Genomic DNA, 27,991 nt, shown 5'->3' with positions numbered 1-27,991 from the left:
CTCACCAGTGGAGTGACAGCAGGCGGTGAGCCTCTTCTGGCCTGGCTCCTAGATTGTCTGGGCATGAGTCTGTACCATCTCATCTGTCTCAGTGCATAGGAGCTTAGAGACCCAGGAAGTTCCTGCCATGGGATAGAAGGGGGTGGATACCAGACCTGCTGCTTAGAGATGAGGGACACAGGGACACCTGTTCCGGACTTTGGTATATGCTTAATATAGCTATTGATGGTACTTGGGCTTATTAACATAGTTTATAACTTTGCCTTACTCATGACATGCTATGCCTAGAATGCTCTGTGAGACTGGTGAGGTGCTAGCCGTTATTCTCTTTAATCTGATTACTTATATGCAGTGACTGGGTTTTCAAGAATCAGTGCAGGTCTTGATAGAGCAGGTGACAAAAATGTTTAATGTATCACTTGTAATTGGGACAGTGGCTTACTGCATTTAATATAGCTACTCTCCCCTTTGATTTAATAAGCTTTGTGGACCCTTAGCTAGCTAGCTTTAACATTCTTGGTGTTTACTGCAAAGGCTGTAAAGAGCTTTCTTCCTGTCACTTCTCTCTTTCAAGGCCTTTAGTCATTTACTGTACAGCGTTTTATTAATTCATCCAAAGACTGTGTGCGCATATGGCGAAAGTGCCTGTGTATAACATCCTGACCTAGGCTCTATGAAAAGATACAGTAAGGGAGACAGTTCCTGCCCTGTTCTTACTTACTGCAATGGTAGTTCTGCATTTACACAGCTGTCATTTTAGCTCAAAAACATCCATGTCTGCTGTTCTCTTGTTTTCAGTACTGCCTCTTCACCTACATAGTGTAGCTTCTGTAGGCATTGCTCCTCTTGGGTACTTCAGCAGATACCGTGCTTGTTGTTTGTATATTCTGGCATCGTTTTAAAAAATTATCAAAGTCTGTACATTCCATAGAATTAGGCAGTTGAGGAGTACCAGGACTAGAGGATCTGAGTTCTAACTCCTGATCTCCCAAGTTGGTCATCTGGTTCCTGATAGTCAAGGTGTGGCATGAGTCATGACATTGGTGTCTTATGGGGCTTATTAGAGAAGGATTTCTGGCTCCATAGAGACCCATGGATCAAAACTGAGGTTTGAACAAAGCCCTCAGATGACCAGTGTGAAGGGAAAATAGGAGAAGTCTCATTCAAGGTCACACTTCCATTTGACTTGAAGAAACAGAAAGTTAGAGTGGTTGTCCAGAGTCACACAACTGTTTATTTCCCACAGTGGGGTCATTTGTGAACGTGCACAAAAGATGATTAGATAGGTCTCCTTAGATATTCTGCCCTGGTTGATCAGAAGTGCATCCTGGGCATCAGAATTTTAAATTTCCCAAGTTGACACCTGTGGCCAAGACCCATTGCTTTGGTTAAAATGGAATTCAGGTTTCTCCATGATTGTCACCAAGCACTGTCTTTACATTCCCAAAGTGACACATTGAGGAGCCATGGAGAACAGTCCTTTACAAGCTCTCACAATAGTGTACACTTACCATGATGATTTAAAGAACCTACTTAGGGTCAGTTCACCTGACCTTCTAGAGTGTCCCTTTAGGTGGCAGGGTGCCCTTGTTCACTGTTGGGTCTAAGCTCCCTCAACTGTCTGGCATGAGGTATGTGCTCCTTTCTTATTTGTAGAACAAATGGAAGGAGTAAAGAGATGTGTGCGGTGGGAGGAATAGGCAGTTGCTGACCCCTATATCTCCAGGGCTGCCTAATCCTGGGGCCAAAGGCTTCCTGAAGGCCTGACAGCCCCGTGGAGCAGTAGGACACACACAGCTGTGGGAGGACTTGGACCCATACTTCTGGTTTTCTGTAGTGCTGTCCTTTTGGGTTAATCTGTCCTGACTTGTTGGTAGTGAATGGGAACTAGGAAAGATGGCTCCAGCCCTGCAGACTAGCACTTCTTCCTTTGGCCAAACCACTGCACTGTTGCAGAGAGGCATTTGGAGATGGCACTTGTGCAGTCTTGTGAAAGACCTTTAAGCAGGGCCTGGCACAGGAGAGTCTAGTCAAGGTGGCTGTTTTGTGTTTTTCCCATTGTCTTGTGCCATCGTTTATCTGCTTTGAGAACTTGGGGCTGGTTTTGAGGTTAAGATTTATAAAGTTTTAAGATTCATAAAGTTTTTCTTCCATGTTATGCAAGTTCTTTTGTACTTAAATCAACTGGGAACCTTCTGAAGACAGTGCTGTGGAGGAGGTGTAGTTGAGTTCTGTCCATAGTGTCTGTCATGGTGCTCTCAGGGTTGGAGTTCTTTGTTGCCCTTTGGAGTGTTTTACCACTTACTCTCAGACTTGGAAGCTAGATGTGAAAACCCATTGTTTATAAGGCCATTTATGTTAGTGTGTCTCATCAAACACTAGTGATTTTAAAACCTTTGACTTGAGACTGTTAAGATGTCCTAAGTAGCCATTACCTTTAATGCTAATTATTTTTGGTAATAGGCAGAAAATAAGCTTTGAATATGAAACAGCCATCTCTGTATGGCTGGCTAGTAGGCTAGCTTGGAGGCTGGCAGATGTTAGTGAGATGGGGAGGTTTGCAGACACTGAAGAGAAAACTTAAGGAGCCAGTAGCTATTCTCAGGGTAGGAATTGTGTTGTTATGGGAAGCTCTGTTGTATTTACTTCTGAGGCTCTGGGTTATCACAGCTGGAAGGGAGAAGAAAAGGAAAAAATCATAGAATCCATCCAGTTTAGTCAAGCAACTTCTGTGCTCTTAGAAAATGTTAGTTATCCTTGTTAACATAGTAACAGTGGTGTTTGGTGAAGGTGGTGTGATAGTTGAAGTCTCTTACTTTGAAGGAGATAGTCGAGGGGAGTGCCATCAGAGAGAGTGCTGTCCTGCCTTTCTGTGGTGACGTGATACAGAGGCTCAGTGACTTCCCAGGGACAGCTAGTAAATGACAGAACTGGAGTCTGTACTTCAGCTGTTGACCTGGAAACTGTCTTTGGTTTTTTCCAAGTAAAAAATGAGCGGTTTATAATATATGACCAATAATCTATAGAGTCTCAGTTAGTATTGTAGCCAAACAAGAAGTCATTCTTAGGACTGAAAATAATTGACTGGAGATATCCAAATGTTTTTTTCACTTTTAAAAGTTTTCCCTGTGTATGTTTTTGTATGAACACTTGAGATTTCTTTGAATGAAGTGACTTGAGAGCAGAGCCCATGTCTTCTGACTTCCTCATTTTGTTTCTGTATGTAATGCTGTTTGGTCCTCAGTTGAGTCTCTTGTATGAATGAGGTGTTGGGTGTGTTGCTGGGACATGGTTAATAATGTTGATACTGACTGCAGATGAGGATGTCATGGACATTGCTGCTTTTATGTTTATTCTGTACACAGCACATGTGTACTCTAATAAAAACCACACAGGTAGTGCGTGTTCTCATGTTTCCACGTGTGTCTTAAATTTGGAAGTGCTCTTAAGCCTACAGTGCAAAGCACTATTACCTCTGAGCTGTTTGTAGATCAGATGCCAATGTCTTCGCCACTCTTAAATGCTGTATTGTGTATATCTCACAAACAAGAGCGTTGTCTTTCCTAACTACAGCAGCCATAACCTGGAAATTAGCACTGAGACAGTTCTAACATCCTATCCCCAAATCCCATTTCACTTTTGACTATTGTTAAAAATAATTCAGTCAGAACCCTGGTGCATGTTTAGTAGCCTCTTCATTCTCCTTGGTCACAGATGGCTGTCAGTGACTCTCAGTCTTTCTCACTTGTGGAGCCTTGACACGAAAGATCTCAGGCCAGTCATTTTGTGGAATGCCCATGTTTTGGATTTATCTGATGTTTCCTCATGGTTTAGATTCAGGTTTTGCATCTTCAGCAGGAATATCACAGAAGAGCCAGAATATGTCTCTTTCAAAGATTAGTTTTACATTTTATTTTCTGTTTCCTTAGAGCGTTTCCCAAAGTGTATTCTGCGGAACTAGCACCTACTGTGTTCTCAACACCGTGCCACCTATAGAAGGTAGGACTTGAAAAGCTTTTGACTTACAGGAATGGGTGGGCTTGGCAGCCAGAGTACCTCCTCCTCCAGTGCGGTGAAGACAGCCCTGGACCAGGACTTAGGAGGCCTGGCTTCTGCCTTTTGCTGCTGTGTGATCTTAGATGAGTTACTTAATCCTTTTAGGCAACACAAACAGTGCTCTCCTCATGAGCTTTCTGTGAGGATTTAAAGCGATGGATTCAGCCATACAGAAAGGTCACAGCCCCTGCAAATGTTGGCATTATACAGTACATCCTTAACTGTGGAGTCCAGTACTGTATCTGGATGATGCAGAGTAGGACGAGGTGGTGGTGTGTGGGAGCCAAAGATTATTTTTGAGTCCCAGTTGAGCTACAGTTGAGTAACAGTAGATCTTGTCTAAATTAGTCTGAACCCTCAAGTTCTTTATCTGCAGAGTGGGGGGTGATTAAAACATCACATTTTCTCATGAGGATTAAACAAGAGAACCTAGTATAAAGTCTTGTCTGGGTGCCTGGTGTGTTACAGTAGACCTCCACGGATGTCTACTCTTAGTCAATAATAGAAACCTGATCACCTGTTACTAAAGCTGGAGTTGAGTGAAATCAAGTACAGGAGGATGCCCGAAGCCTAGGTGTGATGCATTGCAGGGTTTGGTGCCTCTGCTTTGTCTGTTCCTACCCCATATTTTATATTGAAATGTAATTGTAGAATGAATAGGAGTTTACAGAACCTGGGTTATGAGTAACCTTAACCCTGGACCAGGGATGCAATAACACAATTGAGAGGAAACAGTAATTCTGGGCCACCTAAGAGTAGGAAGGGTGAGAGTGGTGTGTATACAACTCCACAAAGAGAGGAAAGAGGTTGTTCAGTAACAAGACTAGTCAGGCTTTGCTACTTAAAATTATTAACTGCTTTTTAATCACTAAAACTCCTTTTGGAGAATTATAGTTGGGTTGCATTCCCTTCTTAGACTGGAAGGAAACAGCACCTGCTCCGACCAGTGCTCTGCTGCCGTTCCTGTTTGTTTGGCTACAGGAATTGGAAGGTCTTAGGTTAGTCATGGCAGGGCGTTGCTGTGAGCGCTGTGCTGCCTGGAATGCACCAGTGTGTGCTTGTTTCCCTGAGCCAGTTTTATCCCACTAATTAAATCCAGGCACATAATAATTAGAGCCAAACAGAAAAGTGTAGAGCTTCTTTTTAATTTTTTTCTCTCCACACTGTTGATCACATGCCCCTGTAAGAGTTAGCAGTTATACTTATTGCTGTAACAGAGCATGTGTAGAGTTCATTCTAGAGGTCCAGAAACTGACGAGTCACCATCACCTGAGTACAGATGTTCTTATTGTTCATAGACCCCAAACTGTTACATTCTTATTGTAACTGGAAAGACAGTGGAGGTATCCTTACCAGGCTAGTCTAGTTAATACACTTAGGACTTAGCTTGCAGAAATCTGAGCACTCCAGAAACAGGCCAGATGCATTTCTTTGGTTTGAGTAAAAGATTTGGCAATGTGAATCTTAATTTTAAAAACAAAACTGAAGGTTAGAATCCAGTTAGCTGAGTGAACATTTTTGTACATTTTAGAAAGATTTAACTAAATTACACTATGACTCTAAAATTATCATTTAGAAAATATTTGAAGGTTGACTAGAAAGGATGGTTCATTCTCTAGAATTATAGCTGTCAGCCAAGCACATCATTTGTCAATTTCAAGAGCCCCGCCAGTTACGTTTTTTATTGTGAAGTAGGTTAGGCAATGCTATTGTGAAGTCATGTATCATGCGTTGATAACGATAATGAAAGGCTTGCCTGTCATTTAGTTGACATTCCCACTTTGCAGTGTCAAAGTTTAACTGTTCGGATTGAATATGGGGGTACAGTTGAAACCAGTTTATACCTTAGTTTTATTGTTAAGATACTATTGCTGGCATTTAAAAACTGGCACACATGTTCAGCTATTTAATCATTTTACAGCTATTCTAAAAATATTAAACAGCTTTTAATTAAAAGCTCATTTTTATGCAGTATCACTATGTGAACAGTTATTTTCTAATATAAAAACAAAGTTTTTTATTACTGTACTTTAACCAGAAACACTGAAGTGGATTATTTTCTCCTGGTGCTGGGAACTGAACCCAGGGCCATGTGCTTCTAGGTGACCAGTCTACCACTGTGCTAGAATTGGCCCTGAAGAGTGAAGTATGAGTTTAGCATTATCCTTCCTGAGGTCTGACTCTGCCCAGTATTGAACTTGCTTTTCCCTAAGCTGGGAGAAGGGCATTTACCATCATGATGGTTCCTAAGAGCACCTGGCTTACGTTCAGCATGAACCTAAAATTAAGGAAATGGTGCAGTTTAAAAACAGAGCAAGGGGACCTGCTGGTCTGTCATACAACCCTTGCTGCAAAGTCCTTTGGAGAGCTATGGTGGAAACTTGATTGAGACAGTGCTCACATAGCATCATGCTTTCCTCTTTAAACATTTACCTTTGGGTCCACTCACCACTGTTTCAGCTGCTGTCAGAGTGGAAGCCTGAAGCTTTTCCTCAAGCAGTTGCATTATTGAGAACAAGAACGCAAACATACAGTCACACACACAAACACTCTCTCTCTCTCTCTCTCTCTCTCTCTCTCTCTCTCTCTCTCTCTCTCTCTCTCTCACTCACACACACACACACACAACATTCTCACACACATTGATATACAATCAACATTCTCACACACACACAGTCATACACTCAGCATTCTCCCTCACACACATTTGTCTCACACAAACTCAGTGTTCTCTTTTTCTCTCACATACACGTCATTCTCTCACACATTCCAACATTTTTTCACACATACTCAACTTTCTCACACACATTTATACACACTCCATTCTGTCTCTTATTCTCATTTTCTCTGTCCCTCTCCCTTCTCCCCCTCTTCCCCTCTCCCTCTCTATCCCTCTCCCCTTCTCTCCATCTACCTTCTCCCCTCTGCTGACAGCCAGGTTTCTTAAAGAGACTAAAGGGATAGAAATTTAGCATTGGTTGTGACCACAAATAGAAATACAAACCAGGGTTTAATATTCTGTTCTGCTTTAAATAGCTTTCTCAGGAAGATGACTGTTGTATACGGAGTACTAGCCTAGTGCTGTTTCTATAAAAGATACCCCGTATATATTGAATAGAATATAGATTTTCAAATTTTACCTCTACTTTCAAAATTGTGTATGTCACATTTTTTTTTTTTTCTTGGTTTTTCGAGACAGGGTTTCTCTGTGTAGCTTTGCGCCTCTCCTGGGACTCACTTGGTAGTCCAGGCTGGCCTCGAACTCACAGAGATCCGCCTGGCTCTGCCTCCCAAGTGCTGGAATTAAAGGCGTGCACCACCACCGCCCGGCTACATTATTTTTTTTTTTTTAAGAGAGAGAATAAACCACATTAGGGATAGAGAGCAGGAAGGTAAAACCTCATGTGATTCTGACTTCTGTGCTTTAAAGTTTTATGACCCATGTACCTCCCTGGGAGATGAAGTGTAGGGAGCATGCATGAGCACATGTGATTATAAAGTCTTTATAGTAAGAAGTTAATAAGAATGTCCTATCACTGTTTTCTTAGTTTATTTCCTTTTGATTTTGAGCAATATTTTTAAGTTGAATCTTAATTTGGTATTAACTTATAATTTTAGATCTCCTAAAAGGAGACATGCACAGGTGTGTAGTGTAGTTCATGGACCAAAAAAGAGTCAGTAGGCTAAGACTCTCAAGTTAATCCCTATAAAATATTCTATATGATGTAGTAGATTTTCTCAGACTGTTTTGGTGCCCAATATTTACTTCTGAGTTTTTCCATGAGAAGAAGAAACATGCTAATCAGATGAGAAGTGTTTGGGTGAGAATTTTGTGACCTTAGAAAAGTTTTGTTATTTATCTCTCAAAAGACAGTATTAAATAGAAGTACAGAAATAACTGGATAAATAATTGCTGTATTTCACTTCATATTTAAGCAGTCCCTGTAGACCTCTGTAAGACTGCTGACTTGTAAGGCATACTGTTGCTGAAGGACCTTAAATTTTATAGAAACTTTCCTTGAGGGAGAATTAAATGATCCCTAATTCTCTGATTCATGATGTGGAGAAACTGGAAACACTGAGTAACTTACCCAAGATCACACAGACAGAAAGAAGCAGAACCTGCACAGGTGTGGGCTGTCCACTCCGGGGGTGTGTATTGTCTTACTGACACTGTAAAAGCTGATGAGCCCTTGACTGGAGCAGCTCTCGTCTACCGTAATGTTCTGTCCCCAGGACTCAGGTGTAGACTGGGGACTTCATTCCGTATGAAAAATTGGAGTGGGTAATTTGAAACTCTGACCGGAATTTGCCACAAATGGCAAGGAATTTGGAGGCAGGGAAAGGGATTGCTTTAAAGGAGTGAAAAAGTAAAATGATATGTAAATAAATGATGGAAATAAATGCTATATAAAGAAATGATCTAGGAAGCATCAGGTAGTCAGACTTGCTCTCTAGTCTAAAAGTAATGAATTCTCTGACTCCTTTAGAAGGAGCTACATTTGATGAACTATATTAATTCTGCAGATAGGTGCATGAAAATCAACTTAACTAAAGTGATAGATTTTTAAGGTACAGCCTAGAAGGGCCAGCTTCTGTATTACTTGTTAATTAACCACAGGCTTAAATTCCTTATAAGAGCCTGTGGTTTCCCTTAGAAAGAATAAGTTCCATTTGTAATATAGGAGACAAAGTAATGTTTAGTTTATGAATAAAAGTCACATGTAATTATAATTCTTCAAATTTAAAAACCATGAAACTTTTAACTTGGTCAATAAACAGTTCTGGGGTTCGTGAGGTTAAATCATTTTGTGATTTTGATGTTTCTTGGAAACACTGAAAGAGCCTTAAAGTAATCTGATTTTGGGCTGCTCTGGGGCACTTCCTGTGTGCTCGCTTGTGGTGGAGTAAAGCTCAGTCTGTCAGAGCCCACAGGCAGATTCCTGCTGCCATCCATCTGAGAGTGTGTAGATGAGGAACTAGGAGGACTGGGGCCTCCTGATGCTCTTGGGCAGTTTCTGACATTGTCAGTGTGCTTGGAGGAGGCGTTCTCTTTCTCTGAATTTACTGTTTTCTTCTTTATAGATGACCATGGGAACAGCAATAGTAGTCATGTAAAAATCTTTTTACCGAAAAAGCTGCTTGAATGTCTGCCGAAATGTTCAAGTTTACCCAAAGAGAGGCACCGCTGGAACACTAATGAGGTAGATAAACTTCAATTCTTAAGGGCATATTATCTTATGGGTGAATTCTTGAGGATGTTTTGCGTAGAGCTACTTTATATTAGCTTTAAACTCAATAGCTTGAAGAAGGAAATTGTCAATGAAAAGAGCTCCCCCCCCCCAAAAAAAAAAAAAAAAAAAAAAAAAAGACAGGATTGCTCTGTGTGTAGCCCTGGCCGTCCTGGAATTAGGTCTGTAGACCAGGCTGGCCTTGAACTCACAGAGATCTACCTGCCTCTGCCTCCCAAGTGCTGTTATTAAAGGTGTACACCACCACTGCCCGGCTGAAAAGGATTCTTAATCTTGAGTTGACACAAACTAGTGTGTCTTGACCTGTCGCTGGTGTGCTTGGCTTGTGCTAAGAGCTGTATACTGTGCATGTGACTTCACTAAAGCAGCATGAGTGTGTGCTGTGTTTTCTTGCCTCTGGCATCTTGCATTTGGTGGTTGATCTACCTGCATCTCAGGTCAGTGTGAGTTCTATGTTGTCACAGGTGAGTGACTACAGTCCCAATGCTCCACAGAAAACAGTGTTTTGGAAATTCGAAGTCTGTAGAGTTGGGGACAGGCTTATCAGTTCTTTGATGAAGAGAGAGAGCTTGTTTCAAGTATTGACTGCTTTGCCTTAGTAATAGGAATTTCTGTTAGGACTGCAGGCTAGATTGTAGGTCACATAGTTGACATCTAGGTAAAGAGTAGATTGATGGAGTACATAGATTTTTTTTTTTTGCTAAATTTTAATTTGGGAATCTTAGTGTGTTGTTTTGCTGTCTAAAGTTTTAGTTTGAAATCTGGGTATTTAAGGGTAATAGCCATTAGTGGTGGGTATTATCCATTTCAGTGTAAGGTGACATTGAGTTACTATGATGGTGAGAGCTGGGTATATGTCTTATCGGTCTATTTATTCCTTTGACTTGTGTGACTGGGGTTACTGGTTACTTCCAGATTAGCATAAATCCATTTGTGTTATTGGTTCACTATTTACTTCTAAGTTAGCTTAAAGCGCAGGGCATGAGAAGGAACAGTGATGTTTGTTTAGGCTTCATCTTGACTCTGTTTTAAGTGGCGGGAAGCTGTGGGTAAATTTCTTCACTTCACAAGCTGCAATTTTAAATACTTGCTGGAACCTTAAGCTTTGTGGCTTTATCTCAACTAAATAGATCTTTTGAGGTATGTGTTTTCCTCTCTTGCATGGGTGGTCCTTGCTCTACAGGGAGAGCAGCATTACTGTGGCCAGCATTAGCTTAGATGCCTCAGAGTCTAACCAGCATGTTTTACTTATTAAGGATTTCATATATTTTAGACCTGAAAAACAGTAGCTATGTTGAACATTTGTCTTCATCATGGACTGTCTCTTGTCAACAGTAGACTTTTGAAGCTTTGTAGGAATTCTCTACTAGCTTAGGAATTACACAGAAACTCAGTGTCTCTTGATGCTCCAGGAGACATAGATTTGACACCGCAATGTTTATGCTTTAGCTCTAGTTTATAATGGTCACAAAACACATAAACATGCTCCCAGTTATATTTCCTAAGGAATAGACACTGTCAGTGTGGTTTAGTGAGGTTAGAGACTATCTGATAGCATGCTCACAAGTCTGAGAGTCACTGTGGCTGGATCAGGGACTTCAGTGTGAAACTTCCATGTGTTTATTTGCTTCTAAGTCTAAATTATTTACATGCTCCACTTTCTACCATACTAGCTTTGTTATAAAACACCATCAAGGACTTTCTGTATGTGTGTGCATGACTAAGTATTGATATGTAGCCCAGGCTGGCCTTGAGCTTGTGGTCCTCCTGCTTTAGCCTTCCAAATGTAGGTATTACGGGCGTGAGCCACCATGTGCAGCAGTGTTTATAGAGGACGTGAGGAGTCACTCTCTGTTTTCTCCCATGCTGTGGATTGCTGTTGTTGACCCCCTTTCAGACAACTGAAATAGGAAACTGCAGGTCTTGAGGAGAAAAGATAGATTGTGCTGTGCAGGTGTTGCTGCCGCAGCAAGCACAAAGGGGAGTGTGTGTGTTGCTGAAGGTACGGAGGTGGGGACAGCACAGCTGATGGACAGCCATCCTTTCTTGCAGTGATTTGTCAGCTCAGCACTGACAGAAGCTCCGAGGAAAACCAGGTGGAAAGATTGGCCTGCAGTTCTGTGTGGGGATCGCTGTTGTTTCTTGGCTCTGGAAGAACCAGAGGATTGCTTAGTGTAAAGTGGAAGGCTTAGATGGGAACTTGAATTCCAGATGCCTGTGGTGACCACACCTGTCCCTGTTTTATTAACGACTGGTTTGGACCACAGGGAAGAAGAAGTGGGTGTGGTCATGTAGGTACTTCCATGGTTTAGCTGGCTGGGCATTTCCTGAATTCTTCCTCCTGTTGTCTTCATGGTATTGGATGGATGTACCCTTTGTTTTCCCAGGAGAGGAAAATCCTGTACAGTCTTCCCTGCCCATGAAATCCCTGTGCTGGCTCATGGAGTGAAGTGCTGTCAGTGTCGTAGTTATGAGCCCATTTTCCTCGAGTAGACTAAGATGGCTGTGTCCTGGTTGAGAACCACGTGAAGGAGGTGGCTTGTTGCAAAGCTTTTTATACAAAGACTACATTTCTTAAAATCCCACTTCCTGGGACAAGGAACTCCACTCTGGAAGAGGTGTGTGGCCTGAGAGCAGCTGAGTGTGTGTTGAAGTTGTGTTCCCATCTCACTCTGAGCAACCTATGAAAAGCAGGGCTGGCACCAGAGCTGCCGAGAAGTGGCAGCTGTCCTCCTCCAGCCACCACGTTCTTCTCCGCACCCCGCACAGGTGATTCCTGGCTTCAGTGGGACTCATTTGTACTTTGGAGGCATTCCTTTACTCAGACTTTTGCCTGTAAACATTTGTGTTGAGAAAACTAGTTTCACACTGTAGTGTTGCCACAGGGAGAGTTAGAACTGTTTCTACTCAGGTGGTGCCGTTCACTGAGTACCTACTTTTTGCTAGGGACTGAGCCCAAATGATTTCTAAGTTTTCTAATACTGTGAGGTGAACAGTGTTTCCTTTTTGAGGTGAGGCCGGCCGTGTAGGGTGAAAGGGCTGAGTGATTGAGTCATAGCAGTGCTCTTGGTCTGCAGATTGTTTCCTAGCTTCATCTTGTGTGTGCGTGTGTGTAATGTGGGCATGTATGTGTAAAAAATCCCCCCCCCCTTTGTGTGTGTGTGTGTGTGTGTGTGTGTAGGCCAGAGGTCAGCCTCAGGTGTATTAGTTCTTTACTCATCACCCATCCTGGTTTTTGAGACAGGATTCCTTCCTTACTGGCCTGAAGTTTGCCAGGTAGGGTGGTAGGTTGGCTGTTAGTGAGTGTGCGCACCCACCCCCACCCACCCCTGTGATTGCAAGCTTCCACTGACCAAGCATAGCTTTTATTTTATTGCTTCATTTACTTATTGCTTATGTGCACGTGCCACAGTGCCCAAATGGAAATCAGAGGACAACTTTTGGGAATCAGATCTCTTCTACCATGTAGGTTCTGGGGATTGAATTCAGGTTGACAGGTTTGGTGGCAGGCTCCTTTAACTGCTGAGCCATCTTACTGGCCACAGAGCAACCTTTTCAGGTGGTATCTAGGGTTCAAACTCGAGTTCATGTACATGTGTGGCAAGCACTTTACTGACTGGTCCATTTGCCCAGTTCCTGGAACTTGCTTTCTTAAGTTGCCTAGGAACTTTGTTCTGTTTTTACAGTGTTGGGGTATTGATGCTAGAACTTGCACATGCCAGGCCAGGTGTGGTGCCATGGAAATGCATCCTAGTACTTGTAGTTGGTTGTTTTTACTCTTTGGGCTCTTTAGGGGCCCACTACTCAGCTCCCAAATAAATCACACACACAGCCTTATTACTTATAAATGCCTGGCCTTAGCTTGGCTTGTTGCTAGCCAGCTTTCCTTAAATTACCCTGTTTACCTTTTGCCTCTGGGCTTTTTTCTTTTCTTCTTACTCCGTGGCTAGCCCCTTCTTTTTTCTCTCCTTGTTCTCTTGCTCCTTGATCTTCCTCCTCTTTATTTTCCCTGCCTGCCAGCCCTGCCTGTCCTTTCTCCTGCCTTGCTTTTGGCTGCTTAGCTTTTTATTCGATCATCAGGTGCTTTAGACAGGCACAGTAACACAGCTTCACAGAGTTAAACAAACACAACATAAAAGAATGCAACACAGCTTTGCATTATTAAACAGATGTTCCACAGCATAAACAAATATAACACATTTAAAATAATATTCTACAACAGTTATTTATCTTTTCACTGTGAGATCTCAAACTAAACAACATTAGTGTAGGCAGCAAACCCCTTCTCTAATGTAGTTTTGAGTTGAAAAGTGAGTGAGTAGAGTTAGTATTGTGACTTCATATCCCAGTGTTTGAAGAAGCTGGAAGTTAGAAGAGGAAGGCTTTTTTTTTTTTTTTTTTTTTTTTAAGATTTATTTATTTATTATGTATACAGTATTCTGCCTGCATGTGTCCTTGCAGGCCAGAAGAGGGTACCAGATCTCATTACAGGTGGTTGTGAGCCACCATGTGGTTGCTGGGAATTGAACTCAGGACCTCTGGAAGAGCAGTCAGTGCTTTTAACCTCTGAGCCATCTCTCCAGCCCCTGGAAGGCTTTTATTAGGTGATTTCTGTCTTAGTTTAGCCACTTTTATTTTAACTTTATCTTTTTGTTGTTGTCGTGCCCCCCCTCCGCCCAGACAAGAGTCTTTTAGTATAGTCCTGGCTGTCCTGGAACTCCGTAGACAGAGTTGGCCTTGAACACAGAGATCTGGCTGCCCCTGCCTCCAGAGTGCTGCTGGTGTTAAATGTGTGGGCCACCATTCCAGTTTATTTTAGCTTTTCCTAACCCATTGGGCTATATAGTTTTCTTACCTTCTTAAATGTTATTTGCAGCTGAGAAGAAATGGAGTGTTGTGTCTAGGAGCAAATCAGCTTTAGACTGTGCTTTCTTGGGTAGATACAGTGCTCCCGAGGCCTGAGGCCACACGGGAGCGATGCTGATGCTACAGTAGCAATCATGGAGGCCAGTGTCTATTGACAGTTGATTGTAGGGTAGGCACTGTGGGTTCCTCTTCATGAGTACTCTTACTTAGCTCTTGAATAAACCCTGTGAGGGTAGGCTGTTTGATTACCTTCATAGTGTAGACACAAAGTGTGGTATATAGAGATGCTAAATAGTGTTCTTAGAATAAGTGGCTGGGGAGTGCAACCCCTGCAGGTACTGGAACATATTCTTTCCTGCTCTGTCCTGAAGAACTGTTACTATTTAATAATAATAATATTATTATTATTGTTATTCCCCTTCTTCTAACTTCCCTTCTCAGTGTTCTCTCCCCTGAGGCCCCCATTCCCACACCTTTCTTGTTTTTGAGATAGAAGCTCATGTATCTCAGACCGATCTTAAACTCTGCATCTTGAATTCTATCCTGCCTCAATGTCCCAAGTGCAGGATTACAGGTCATGACATTTTTCAGTTGGACTCTTTTCAAAATCTAGCAGTTACTCAATGACTTGTAATCTTTTTGTTGTGTAGAACTGTTTGACTTTTTTGATTCATTTCCTTTTAAGTATATCATGTCTTGCATGGTGATTTTATTTTAGTATCATTCATTTCTTAGGGAAATAGTTTTGCTTTAGTATGTGTGATGTATGGACATATTACATGTTTGTGTGTATGCATGTATGTGTGTGCATCATGTGTGTCTATGTGGAGGCACATGTACAGTGTCACCCTCAGTTTCTCTCCACATTACTTTTTGAGATAGAGTCTCTCCCTAAACCTGGAGCTCACCAACTTGGAAGACTAGCTGGCGTCAAGCTCCAGGCCCCTTCTGTCTGTTCCTTCCCAGTGTTAGGATTACAGGTATGTGTATGTGCTGACGGGCTGACCTAAGGTCCTCATGCTGAATGTGGCAAGCATTTTGTGAGCAGAGCCATCTCTCCATACCTTTAATTGCATATATTTATTTATTTATTTGAGAGAGTGTGTGCATGTGTGCACATGTGTGGAGGATGGAGGACAGCTTGAGGAAGTAGTTCTCTGCTTTCACTGTGTTGGTCCTGGAGATCAAACTCAGGTTGCTAGGCTTTGTGGCAAAGTGCCTTTACCTGCTGAGTCATCTCACTGGCTCCTTTAAAAAGTATGTTTGTTTGTTTTGAGACAGTTTTGCAGTGAAGGCTCTTCTGACTTGGCACTTGGCTGTGTAGTACAGACTGGCTCCATGTTTGTCAGTTCTCCTGCCTCAGCCTCCTGAATCACAGAATGTGCCACCACCTGGACATTTTGCCTATTAATGATGAGTAATGGCAGTCTCCAGAAATGAAGACGGTACATAGAAAGTAGAAATTACGTCTGTGTGTAACTTGGTGGCCAGGCCGGTTCTTATTTCCAGGACAGAGGCCTCAAGGAGCACAGCACATTTATTTATTGCTCTATGTAGATAGGGACTACTTAGTAGGCCAGGCTGGCTTTTAACTCACGGTCCTCCTGCCTCAGGAGTGGGATGTGTTTGAGATAACAGGTATGCCCCACCTTGCCCAGCTGAAGTGTGTACTTTACTGGAAACCAGTCTGTGGGAGTTGGCATTCTATTAGATGAACTATTACAAGATTTCTGCATTCTGAGTTAATATTTTTGAAGTCCAGAGCCAGGAATAATTACACTATTGCAAGTTGCTGATGGCAAATGACTGCTTCATAATTGGAGTTGTTACTGCACTGGGTTCATTGTCCAGTGTGGAATTTCTTCTGTTTTGTCATCAATTAGCTATTAACTTGAACATAACTGCTGCATCCCTGAGTCTCTCGGAGCTGGGTCTCAGACTCCTGCAGCACCAACAACTTTCTGTAATAAAATGTTCAAGTCATTTGCCTGTTCTACTGTTTTTGAACTATTAATTCTGTTTCTTCTTCTAGTACAAAGTTTTTCTAGAGTAAGCAAATGGTTCCTCGTTCTGATTCAGTTCTTTAAATGGCATCACATGTTGGTGTCAGCTTCAAGGTTTTCTGTGAAAGATGCATTAAAAGAAAAGATTTTATTTTATATATATGAGTGTTTTGCTTGCATGTATGTATATATGTATGTGTACTGTGTGTGTCCCTGGTCCCAGAGAAGGCCAGAAGAACCCCTGGAACTGGATTTAAGTATGTTTGTGAGCCACCATGTGGTGCTGGGAATCCAACCCAGTTCTCTGCAAGAGCAGTAAATGTTCTAAACTACTGAGCCAGCTGTCCAGCCCCTAAGGTGCATTTTTAGTGCTAAAAACCGGTTCTGTGACAGAAGCAGGTAGTGCAGCTACAGATGATGCACTCCGAGCTGCCGGCAGCCAGGGAGAGCCCGAGTGCATGGCTGATGTCTTCCTAAGAGGAGACTGGGAAATCGTGATCACCTTTCCTGGCTTTCTGTATTTAGTTTAAAAAAAAAAAAAAAAATGGACCGTAAGACCATGGGAATTATTATATTTCATTTACACCTTTAAATACAAACTGCCTTATACTTTTACAATTTCCATAATCATTTTTGTGTGTAGGCATATATTTTTCAGTACTTTTGTATTTTTAATTTTTTCTTTACATATTTTTAAAAAGCTACAGTTTTAGGGCTGCAGTTTTCAGTGATTGGCTTTGCTGGTCTATTATGTAATGTTAGCTCTGAAGTTTGAAACTACAGTTTTGGGAGACATTTAAGACTCTAGAAGCTTCCTGAGTGTGAGCTCAGCTGGAACACACAGTGCTGTAGTCGGGAAGGCCATGGAGATAATGTTGGCTTTGAGGACCTGGGAAGTTAGCCTTGAAGGAGATTTTGTTTTGGGTAGCTTTGTGACATGAGGTAGTGGTGGTTGGTTTCTGAGTCAGGGTGGGTTGCTTTGGTTAAACGAAAACATGAAATGTAGATGTGAGCAGCAGGAACAGAGCCAAGTTGTAAGAGGGACACCATCTGATCTTTGAACACAGCACATAGTATCACATACCAAGTGAAACCTGATCATTCTATGACAACAGTTGCGTTAAATACAGTTCTCAGTACTCTGATGAGAGCAGCCTGTGTTAAGTCTGTAGGTTCCCATCTGCAGTGGCAGAAGGAAACAAGGCCCATCACACTGCCACCACTGGGGAAGGGCGCGCAAGGAATACTGCTCATTTCAGGCTGGGTTGTCTTTGAGGACTAGCAAGAGAGGCAGCTTCTCCTGCAGAGGGTAATGCTTTCAGAGTCTGAACAGATGCTGAGGGGCTGGGACCTTCTTTAAAGGTGCTGGTTCCCTCAGTTTAGGTCTTAGCTACTTACTACAGCATTACTTCAGGGAGTGGCACCTAGAGGGACATCTAGCCCATATCCACTGCTCAGTAGGGCTCGTCTTGAGTGAACAAAATAGATAAAACCGTAGAAAACTAAATTCTGTAATTTTCAGAGCTCAGCTTTGCAGTTGCATTTTTATTGTAATTTTTACTGATAATATAGTTTCAGATACATGATATCCACAGAAACTCCACAACCAACAAAGCTTATGTGAATAGTGCTGGTGGGTGGGATGGGTAATGCTCTGTCAAAACAAAACCATCTCTTGGGGCTGAGTATCTTACTCACTTGGGCTGCTCTCCCTTCTTTGTGACTTGGCATGTGGTGCTGCCCTGTGCCCTGCAGGTCTACCTTGTTTCCTCATTGATAAACTGGTTTTTGCACAGTATTTCTATAAGTCCGTTAGGTCCTGGTACAAATACATCATTTAGTCTTAAATTCACTTCTGTGATTTTTCTCATTAGCCCAACAAGAATTTAAATGACACTCTTGGGTGCCAAAGCAAATATAATCACAAACCACAAACTTGAACAATGACTTTTTGTGTTAGAATATGTTTGTAATTGGTGTTACTGTTTCAGATGATAAATTAAGATGTGAATCATTTTAAACTCATAGACCCTGGTAATTGTTTCAGAGTCTGAACTGAAAGACCCAGTGCAGATGCAGAGCTGGTGCAGGAGGACATTCTAGTCTTGGTTCTGTTCCTGAGCAGGTGTGTTGTGTGAAATGGTGGTCTTCTCAGCCTCCTCTGGTTGGAGTTGGTGGTGTCCAGTGACCTTTGAAGATTGGTATTATTGGTTATTGTTTTCAGAGTTTGGAGTGTGGGGCAGTAGGGGAAGCTAGAGTACAGCTCTGCTGTTGTATTGTAATTGTGATTTTGTTTTTACTGTTAATCATCCCTTAATTTTGTTTGTGAAATGTGCAGTTTAGTGATTTTTTTATTTAAATATAATGACAAAATTGTGCAGTAAGTGCTCCTTCCAAATTCCAGAATGTTTTCATCACCCCACAAGCCTTTGGCCTTGGTGGGATCAGTACACTTAGAAGAGGGCAGGCTCATGAGTTCTTGGTCTTGTCTTTTCAAACTTCTCCCTCCCTCCCTCCCTCCCTCCCTCCCTCCCTCCCTCCCTCCCTCCCTCCCTCCCTCCCTCCCTCCCTCCCTCCCTCCCTCCCTTCCTTCCTCTGGAGTTCTTGGTTTTACCTCTAAGTTTTTGTACCTGTTTAGCATTGGAGATGAAACTGGAGAAGATTCTTTTCTGATCTAGGTCATAACTTACTTACTGGACTGTTGCCAGAGATTGAGAAACATTAGCATACAAATTCAGTTTGGAGAAGGCTGAAGAGTATTCATTCAGGTTCAGTTAAAAATCATGTTGTGAAAAGTGGGATAAAACATCCCACCCTTTTCAGTAGCCAAGTGACTTTGGATGCTGATGGTTTCCACAGATGAGAAGCCGAACCAGTGCACTGAGGTGGAGAGGGAAGGCTGCCTGGAGAAGCTGGCATTCTTCAGCTGCATGGACTGGTCTGGCTCACTGGCATCTACTGGCTGTTTGGAGTGTCTGTTCCTGTGCCTGTGTAGCACCGGATTGTATCTAGCGTGTACTCAGGTGGAGACCTCAGTCCAGAAGTATGTGTGACTTGACTGTAGTCTACCCCACTAAGGTTTATTTTGGGGAACTTTGGCTACAGGGAATATGATGAAGCTTTCTAGAGTCTTTTTCTTATTTTAGTAAGCACATAGATGATATTGAATGCAGTTTTTAAAACTAAAATCTTCTATATAAGAAGGCCCTTTAAGAGTGGTAGAATCAGCCGGGCGGTGGTGGCGCACGCCTTTAATCCCAGCACTTGGGAGGCAGAGGCAGGCGGATCTCTGTGAGTTCGAGGCCAGCCTGGGCTACCAAGTGAGTTCCAGGAAAGGCGCAAAGCTACACAGAGAAACCCTGTCTCAAAAAACCAAAAAAAAAGAGTGGTAGAATCAGGGCATGTGGATGCATATTCTGATGTTTTGACATGTTTTGGGGAGTAGCATGGAAGATAGTCTTCTCTTTTTCACTCTTATCTTTGGCCCATGAGGCTGAAGGCAGCAGAAACCCAAAACCAAATGTCATAACCTCCCTTCTGACCCATCTACCTGCCCCCAACCTATATGCTTCCTACTTATAAAACCCCACTGAGGTTTTTAAAAACCGCTCCTAAAGTATAACTCAAGTTTCCCAGAGCTGATGCTCCTACAGAGTCCGAACCGATGAGTATCAGCAGCTCAGACACGGAAAGTCCCTTTTGATTTGAGAGTTGCTAAAAATGTTTGCCTGGCATGAACAAGGCCCTGAGTTTGATCCCAGTACCACCTTCTCTGGGTGTGATGGCTCATGCCTTTAATGCCAGTACTTGGAGATAGAAGCAGGAGATTGAGAAGTTCGAGGTCATCTTCAGCTAAGGAGAGTTTGAAGCCAGGGATGCTTGAGACGTCATCTCCAGAAAAAGAAAACAAACAGCAAACTGCTCCATGGACTATGGTGGGTTAGAGTAAGATGAGCGTGGGGGAGATTTTCTCTAGATAGAAGGGCATGATCCTAGGTCTGTACTTAGATAGGTTTCTGTTGGATCCCATCATAGATGTAGAATTGAAATAAAGGCCAAATTTAAGGTGCTTGCAGTTTATATTTGAGGAAAAAAGGGGAAATTTGGGAAAACTGTCAGCTTTCAAATTGACCAAGATCTGTCAGTCCTTCATGTGAGGCTTCTGTGGCCAGAACCTAGGTAAAATTTGTGTCCAACTTCATTTAGCAATATATTAATTTTATGATGATTCTAAAGGAGTTTGTGTGAAAAAGTTTCCATGTGTAAGAAACAAAATAGAAACCAAATGTGTAGGCGAAGGTGAAGATAGCCACCTGTAGTGCCAGAAGGAAGATAATTGGTTGGGCAGAGGAGCTTCAGATCCGGGACTAGATAGAGCAGGGAGCACTGGAGCACACAGACCGCTGATAAGGGAGAGGACGTCATCTTGTGTCCCTCTGAAGGAGCCCACAGTAGTCAGAAGGCCAGGTCGGCGTGGAGAGGGCCTCCCTCCTGTCAGGTACTTTGTGTAGAGAGGGCAGGCTGTTGCCTGAAGCTGCCCTGGAGGGAGGCTTGTTCTGTTGCCAGGTTGGGTTCTAATTCAGAAAGCTACAAGGGACTTCTAGAAGAAAAAGCCCTTACGACACCTATCTTTATCAAAGTTGAGAAAAAGTTGAAAGGATAGGAAAATGCCACCTGCTTCCCATTTCTGAAATGAAGCAAGATCTGGAAGATTGAGGACAAGTATAGTCATTTCCCATGTTTTCTGACATCCCTTAGCTGTGTGGTGACAGATTCCCTCTTTCCTGGTATCATAAGATTCTTGTTAACGTGAATGTTACAGTTTCATTTTTAAACTGTTGAACAAAATTTAGGCTTTTAACTCTGGTTATTTAAGAATCATTTCTGTTAAATGCTTTAATTATTATTAACCAAATTTTTTGTATTAAGATAATTTCCAGTAAGTTTTTAATAGTCCATTCTTCAAGCAATTCAGAGAACCTGCTGTGTGTTTTTATTTCATAAATGAGGATAGTGAGACTTAAGTGTTCTGAATTAGCATCTGCCATTATCTAATATACTCTACCGTTTACATCTTTAAAAAAAGATTCATTTTTATTATGTCATGAGTATTTTGCCTGGTATGCATTGTGTGTGTACCTAGTGCCCATGGAGGCTAGAAGAGGCCATCAGATCCCCTGGAACTGGAGTTACAGATAGTTGTGAGCTCTGGGAAACAAGCCTAGGTCCTGTACAAGGTCAACAAGTGCTCTTAACCAGGGAGCCATCTCTCCAGCTCCAGCTTCCATCTTTAAACTCTGGATTCTACTTCTGCTGGACTGGGAGTTCTAGGTGGACAAGGAATCTTGGCTATGCTCATGGGTGGATCTTGAGCTCTTACCTAGTCACCACTCACTGAATAACTGAATGAGGAACTGATCAGCATGGGTTGGTGAGTTGCTGTTCTAGGGGCTACTCTAACTTGACCCTGAATTAGATTGTCTGGACTACTAAAGCTACCAGTAGCAACCAACAGATCCACAAGAGCTACCCTTGGAAAACTTGAAGTAGAGGAGAGGAGCTAAAGTGTACCCCCAACCCCTAGGTACCAGCAGATTCTTAGGAGGGACACAGGCCTGAGATAGGCTCACTTGGGTCTGTCATTAGGGCCCCTAGTTACAGAAGGCAGGCAGGAGGGAGGATGAAGTAAGGATCCAAGAGCCTCTTTGAAAAAGACTGCTTGCCAGGTTCAAACTGGAGGCCGCAGAAAGGGGATTTCTCTTCCCTACTTACTGATACACCCATTGAAGATGGTTGTACCGCCAGAAACACAGTCGGCACTCAGATCTTTTCTGTGCTCGTGTGGGCATATGTTAAGTATTAACCCAGAATGTAGTTTTTACACACGCGGTTTGTGACCTGGTTCTTCTCTTCCTGTATTCTATGGTAGGCCTTTCTTGACAGCCATTCACAATATAGTGCTTACTGATGGCATGTTAATGTTTTAGTTCACACCATTATTTATGCATTCAGTAATGTTTTTTGAAGTACTACTGTTTACCAGGCACTGATTGGAGATGTTGAAGGCACCAGATGGACAAGCCCCTGTTCCATGGGTCTGCCTGACAGACTGTGTGAGTTAAGTAGGGAAGAGATTCAGAGGGTACCGACAGGATACTGAGGTTGTGAGCATTGGGGAGTCTAGAGGGTGTGTTATAGAAAAAGCCTTTAGGAAGGGCCCTGTGAGCTGAGAGATCTGGCCAGCTGCCTGAGGGTCTTGGGGAAGAATATTCTTGGCATAGAGGGACTATCTTGAGCTGAGGCTTGAGGCTAGGGTATGCTCGTTTGAGGAACAGTGAGAAAGACCCTGTTGATTGGAGCAGAGTATGCTTCTGGAAGATAAGCTAGGTGAGATGGGCAGGGTAGGCCTTCTGGTACCATTTTTAAATAATGGGCAACCTTGGAAGAGGAGCTTTGAGCAAGTGAGTGACATAAGGTATATGAAGTTTATTTTCACTGTCTTTGCTCCTTGTCTTATGGGCATAGTCAGAATGTTCGAGGTCTTTGTAAGAGATGGGAGACTGGAAAAGAAGGTGTATCCTGAGGTGAAGATGGAGAGGCCAAGAATGGTCCCTGGTTGTGGCCTTAGCTTGGTGCTGGTGGCAGTGTGTGAAGAAGGCTTACAGGGTATGCGGAGTCATGTAGAGACACCAAAGTGGTGATGTCCAGTAGTCAGCTGTCTAGATGTCTGGGTAGAAGTGTGCCTAGGGATAATCATTGCAGAGCCACCACTGTATTTAGAACTGTGGACTGAGTGAGGTCTTCGGGGTGTGAAAGGTACATGAGAAGGGATGTAGGAGGAGCCACTGCAGAGGCCGAGATGGAAGCTGAGTGTTTCAAGAAGGAAGCCTAAGCATGGTGGTGCACACCTTCAATTCCAGCACACAGCATGCAGGAGGCAGAGGCAGGTGGATCTCTGTGAGTTTGAGGCCAGCCTAGGCTACAGAGTGAGCTCTAGGACAGTAGAGAGATATCCCCCCTAACTCCCCCTCACCTCCAGAAAAATTTAAAAAAAGAAAAGAAAGAAAAAGAAAAGAAGGGAGCCTAAAGTATACACCTTTAATTTCAACATTTGGGAGGGGAGGTTGAGGCAAGTAGATGTCTATGAGTTTAAGCCTAGCCTTGGTCTACGTAACAGTCTCTACCAACAGGGCTCCATAGTGAGACCCTGTCTCAGAACAACAACAACAACAACAACGAAGCACCTCTGGTTCTTGTTTGCTGCTGCAGCACATTGTTACAATGTTAATGGCTTAAAACGATGCAGTTATTACCTGGCTCTGTATGCCAGCCATTGGCATAGCTCCTACTGCACCAGAATCAAGGTGTGGATGGGCCACACACCTTTCATGAGGCTCTGTTACCTGAACCATTCTAGAGGGTTGTTCATATTCTGTGGCTGTGGCTCTTTTCTGCAGACCCCACTTCTGCCCTGGTGCCGGGGATCAAACCTAGAGCCTTGTGTGTGGCAGGCAAGTGTTCTGCCGCTGAGCTCTGTTTTCCATTCCCAAAGTCAGCAACCCAGAGCTTGCCTCTGTAGTCCCATTTCTTTCTCTGTCAGACTGCTGCTCCTTCCTCCTCCTGTTATTTTCAGTGCCTTCTCCTCTTCTTTCTTACAGTACTGGGGATGTGCTGGGTAAGTACAGTGTCAGAAAGCCACATTCCCAGCTTGAGTACCCTGAGTCCACTTGATAATTGGACAAATTCTCTGTTTTAAGACAAGTTTATAGGCAACCTAAATTCTGCCTGTTACCTGATTAATTTTACCATTTAGCATATGTACAGGCTGTGGGTCATATGTAGCTGTCTGGGTGGCATTATTCTGTGGACAGGCCATAGCTAAAGTTAAAGGTTATAAGAAGTTGAGTAAAATCGGAGAGGAAGTCACGCTTGGATTTGACTACCTGGAGGCTTGTATTGACCTTGTGACATGGTGTCAGTGGAGTGTTGACAGAGGCAGGTCGAAGTGGAGTGAAGAGGGAGGTGATGTTTGAGGCCACATGTGGGGACTGAGGTTAGAAGGGAGGCCTCTCTTGAGTGTTGGAATAGGTGAGAGGGAGAAACCATGGACTGGTCTGTAGAGGTGGCAACATGAGGCTAGAGTGAGTGGTGTCTTGCCTCCTTTGCTCGCCCACATTAGTAATTCCATGTGTAATTGACCTAGCCCTTGAGGTCAGAGTAGAGTCTCCTCGGGAAGCCTGGAGCAGCTGTGGTCTGGCCACAGCTCGGTGCTGTTGAGTGTTTCATGTGTAGGGCTCCAGTCCTTTGTTCTCCCCTCAGTTTCCCCTGCTGCCTGCCTCAGTTTTTCTTTTGATTGTTTCAGGAACATTACGTTATTAAGCAGGTTTGATGGGATCCTAGTTGCTGAGGTGTGCTGTGGTGAAGCAAAGGTGTGTACCCTTGTGGGGCTTGTGTTCTAGTTGGAACCTTCTATAGGTGAGAGGTTCTCCCAGGAGACAAGGCACAGGATTTGTGCCTTCCTCCCGTGCCTGGCAGTCCAGCCTGCTAGCTCTTTGACTCCTTTACCTCATTATTGTGACTTCCTGCTGGGATGACCATTGTTTCCTGCTGTTGGCATCTGTCCCCCTTTATCACCCCCCCCTCACTGGATAGTTGTTGACTGACTGTTGTTGAGCCTCAGAGAAGTTGTTTCCTCCAATCTTCTCCTTTCCCTCCCCTCTCCTCCCTTCCTTGCTCTTGTCCTCTCTCCTTCCCTCTATTCTGTCCCTCTTCCCTCCCCTCCTTCTTCCCCTCCCTCTCCTCTTCCCCTCCCTCTCCACTTTCCTCTCCTCTCTTTCTCCCGCACCTTTGCTCTCTTTATTTTCCTTGTATTTGTCCTGTGCTGAATTTCTTTCCAGGCTGTAAAGATTGCTCATTCAGTTTCCTCTTTTGGTGCAGCCTCCTTGTGTCTGCTTCAGGAACAATTTATTCCTTTTCAGTGAGGATCATCTTAGTGTGGCAGGGGAGACTCAGGTGTGGGTTGGTCTAATCTGGAGTGCTGTAAACCTGGAGACACGTCTTGGGTGTTGACCTGATGTGTTTGATGACTAGAGACTCCATCTAAACTCTCAAGTTCAGTCTTGCTCTCTGTCTAAGCCTGTGCAGTAAACATTCGGCACTCTGAGCACTGATCCTGTGTCCAGCCTCAATTTTGGCACAGGAATACCTACTGATTGCATCACACCCTTTCAGTGGCACACATTGCTTCTTCTAGGTGATATCTTTAGACACTGGGTGACTTTTCAGCTGTGTGTAACCGGACAGTTTCACAGGTGTTCATGAACATGTAGTGAGAACTTCAGAACCTGTGTGACGATGTTGGTTTCCAGGTCAAGAAGTAGCAAAACATTCTTGTGGGGACCTCAGGAAGGCTCCTCTTCTACTTTTCTCTGTCTCCTCAGCTTCAAATCTAGAGTCTATGGTACACGATCACTCTCTTAGGACTTTCCTGAAGCCTTTCCTATCATACCTAGTTGGACAGAGAGCAGTGCTGAGAGGACCAGTGTTGTCACCTGGCTCCTTTTGTCTGCCCCCAAGCTTTTAAGTGCTGCTAGAGAAAACAGGGTCCTGGGGCAGACTGTGACCTCTCTAAATTGTTGACTGGCAGCCTCATGTGGACTTTATCTTTATTTGTTTGTTTGTTTTCCGAGATGGTTTCTCTGTGTAGCCTTGACTGTCCTAGAATTCGATCTGTAGACCAGGCTGGCCTCGAACTCATGGACATCCTCCTGCCTCTGCCTCCTGAGTGCTGGGATTAAAGGCATGCACCACCATGTCTGAGCTTTCTGGTGGGCCTTATCATGTGGTCTGCAGTCTTCAAAGTTCTCCCAGGCTCAGCCTACACTATTGTCTGTGTAGTTTGCTTTATACATCCCTCCTGCCTTAAGCAGGACCAGCCCTTTATTAAGCTCTGCCTGTAGCATTGACCCTGCTTCACATTAGGAAATGAAAGCTTCAGGTAGCTCCAGATTTGTCTGTCACCAAACTGAGCATGTGACCCTATTCCCTTAGAGGCAAGTTGGCTGCCATGTACTTGGCACCATAGCCCTGTATCTACCCTTAGGCATGACCAGCAGCTACCTTGCAGGCTCCTGGTTAGAGATAGCTCTGTGTTCATCTTGTTATTCAGGTAATGTTGAGAGACCCTTTGGTTAGAGCCAGCCTCCAGTATAAGACAACTGTGCAGACCCATGCTTTCTGTCTGCAAACAGCCCGTGCAGGGAAAAAAAAACTTAGGACAATAGAACTTCTCTAAAATCAATTCTTTATTGCCAGTTTCTCACTTTATTTTTATTTATTTATTTGTGTGTGTGTGTGTGTGTGTGTGTGTGTGTGTGTGTGTGTGTATACGTACACACGTGTTTATAATTGTGCAGTGGAGACTATGTTGGTGTCTTCCTCTCTTGCTCTGCCCCTTAGCTTTTTAGACCGGTTCTGTCACTGCATCTGGAACTCCCACCAGCTGATTAGACTGACTGGCCTGTGAGTTTGGGGATTGGCCTAGCTTTATGCCCCAGTGTGGGACAGGAGTAATAGACACACACCATTATGAATCTGAACTCAAGCCCTCATGCTGTGTGGCAAGCACTTCACCCTTGCACTGAGCTATCTCTTCAGTTCCTAATTTCTTGGTTTAGTTACTCCTCTGAGTTTAGTTTAGTTACTCCAACTAAACTTGTGTTTAGTTGTCCTGTTGACACAGTTCTGTGGTACTATCTGCATGCAGGTGAACAGCTGTAAACTCACCAGACTGATGGGAACAGGACCTTTTACTCTAAAGCACACATACCTACCATCTCGACCCATGTGTGCACGTGCTTTCTAGATGTTCTTAAATAGCAGCATCTAGTGGTGGGTGAGTACAACCTACCTTATGCTAGGAAGAATGATAAATGATATCTTTTATGTCATAATATTGGTGATTGGGATAATAAAACCCCTGTGATTGCTTCAATTGCTGTTGGCCTGTGTTTATAGCTAAACTAAACAGTATGTCTCCATGGAAGTTAGTGGAATGAGGATGGCGTTCTTGTCATCCAGGTTAATACCTCTTTATCTTTACCATTTAATCCTGTGTCATCAGCACCACTTTGTCATCTGGTCTCTAGAGCTTTCTGACCTTGACCCTTCACTTAATTCTCAGTTTAGTAGCCAGAGATCTTCATTTCTTTGCTTTTTTTCCCCTTTAGAATACACTTCTAACACTGCTTTTAAACATGGGCTAGGAGAAGGAAAGAGGCTCCCAGAACTACATTTAAGAACACCTAAGAGCATTGAGTGGACATCTCTTGAGAGTCTCCCTTTTAAATTTGTCATCTTAAAAGGTACATCAAGAGTTCCTGAGTCATTGGAAGAAATAAGCTAGAGAAGACAGTGTTTTTCTTTAATGAAGAAACTCATGGGAGTGGGTTCTCTACTTTCACCACGTAGGTCCCAGGGTTTGAACTCGAGGCATCAGGTTCAACTGCAAAGCACTCATACGTGCTGAACTATTGTAGAAGTCCTGTCTTGGTCTCTGTTGTACTACTATGAAGAGACACCATGACCACAGCATCTTTTATGAAAGAAAACAATTAATTGGGACTTGTTGACAGTTTTAGAAGCTTAGTCCATTATCATCATGGTGGGGAGCATGACACTGGAGTATTAGCTGTACTAGTAGTAGAGCTACATCCTGATCCCCAGGTTGAGAGACAGAGATATTCTGCCTGGTGTGGGCTTTTGAAACTTCAAAGGCTACCTCCAGTGACACACTTCCTTCAACAAGGTCACACC

General features: G+C 43.2%; 1 protein-coding gene across 21 annotated transcripts in view; it reads left to right on the top strand.

Moving 5' to 3' along the window:
* Camta1 (calmodulin binding transcription activator 1) overlaps nt 1–27,991 on the top strand; it is an 862,623-nt gene that overhangs the window by 24,548 nt on the left and 810,084 nt on the right. For 18 of the 21 annotated variants that reach the window (XR_013049495.1, XR_013049498.1, XR_013049496.1 and 15 more), the window contains exons 2-3: nt 3,930–3,999; nt 9,142–9,260. Coding sequence is in view for 14 of the 21 variants with exons in the window: in XM_076565705.1 (XP_076421820.1) it covers nt 3,930–3,999; nt 9,142–9,260 (189 nt within the window). In the remaining 7 variants the exon portion in view is untranslated. Of the gene's footprint in view, nt 1–3,929; nt 4,000–9,141; nt 9,261–26,942; nt 27,187–27,991 lie in introns of those variants that run through there. The other 3 variants (XM_076565704.1, XM_076565699.1, XM_076565718.1) reach the window with 2 other exon arrangements.

The sequence above is a fragment of the Peromyscus maniculatus genome, chromosome 2 (assembly GCF_049852395.1).
Source record: "Peromyscus maniculatus bairdii isolate BWxNUB_F1_BW_parent chromosome 2, HU_Pman_BW_mat_3.1, whole genome shotgun sequence".
Lineage (NCBI taxonomy): Eukaryota > Metazoa > Chordata > Mammalia > Rodentia > Cricetidae > Peromyscus > Peromyscus maniculatus.
This window is presented reverse-complemented; position numbering and strand designations above follow the sequence as displayed.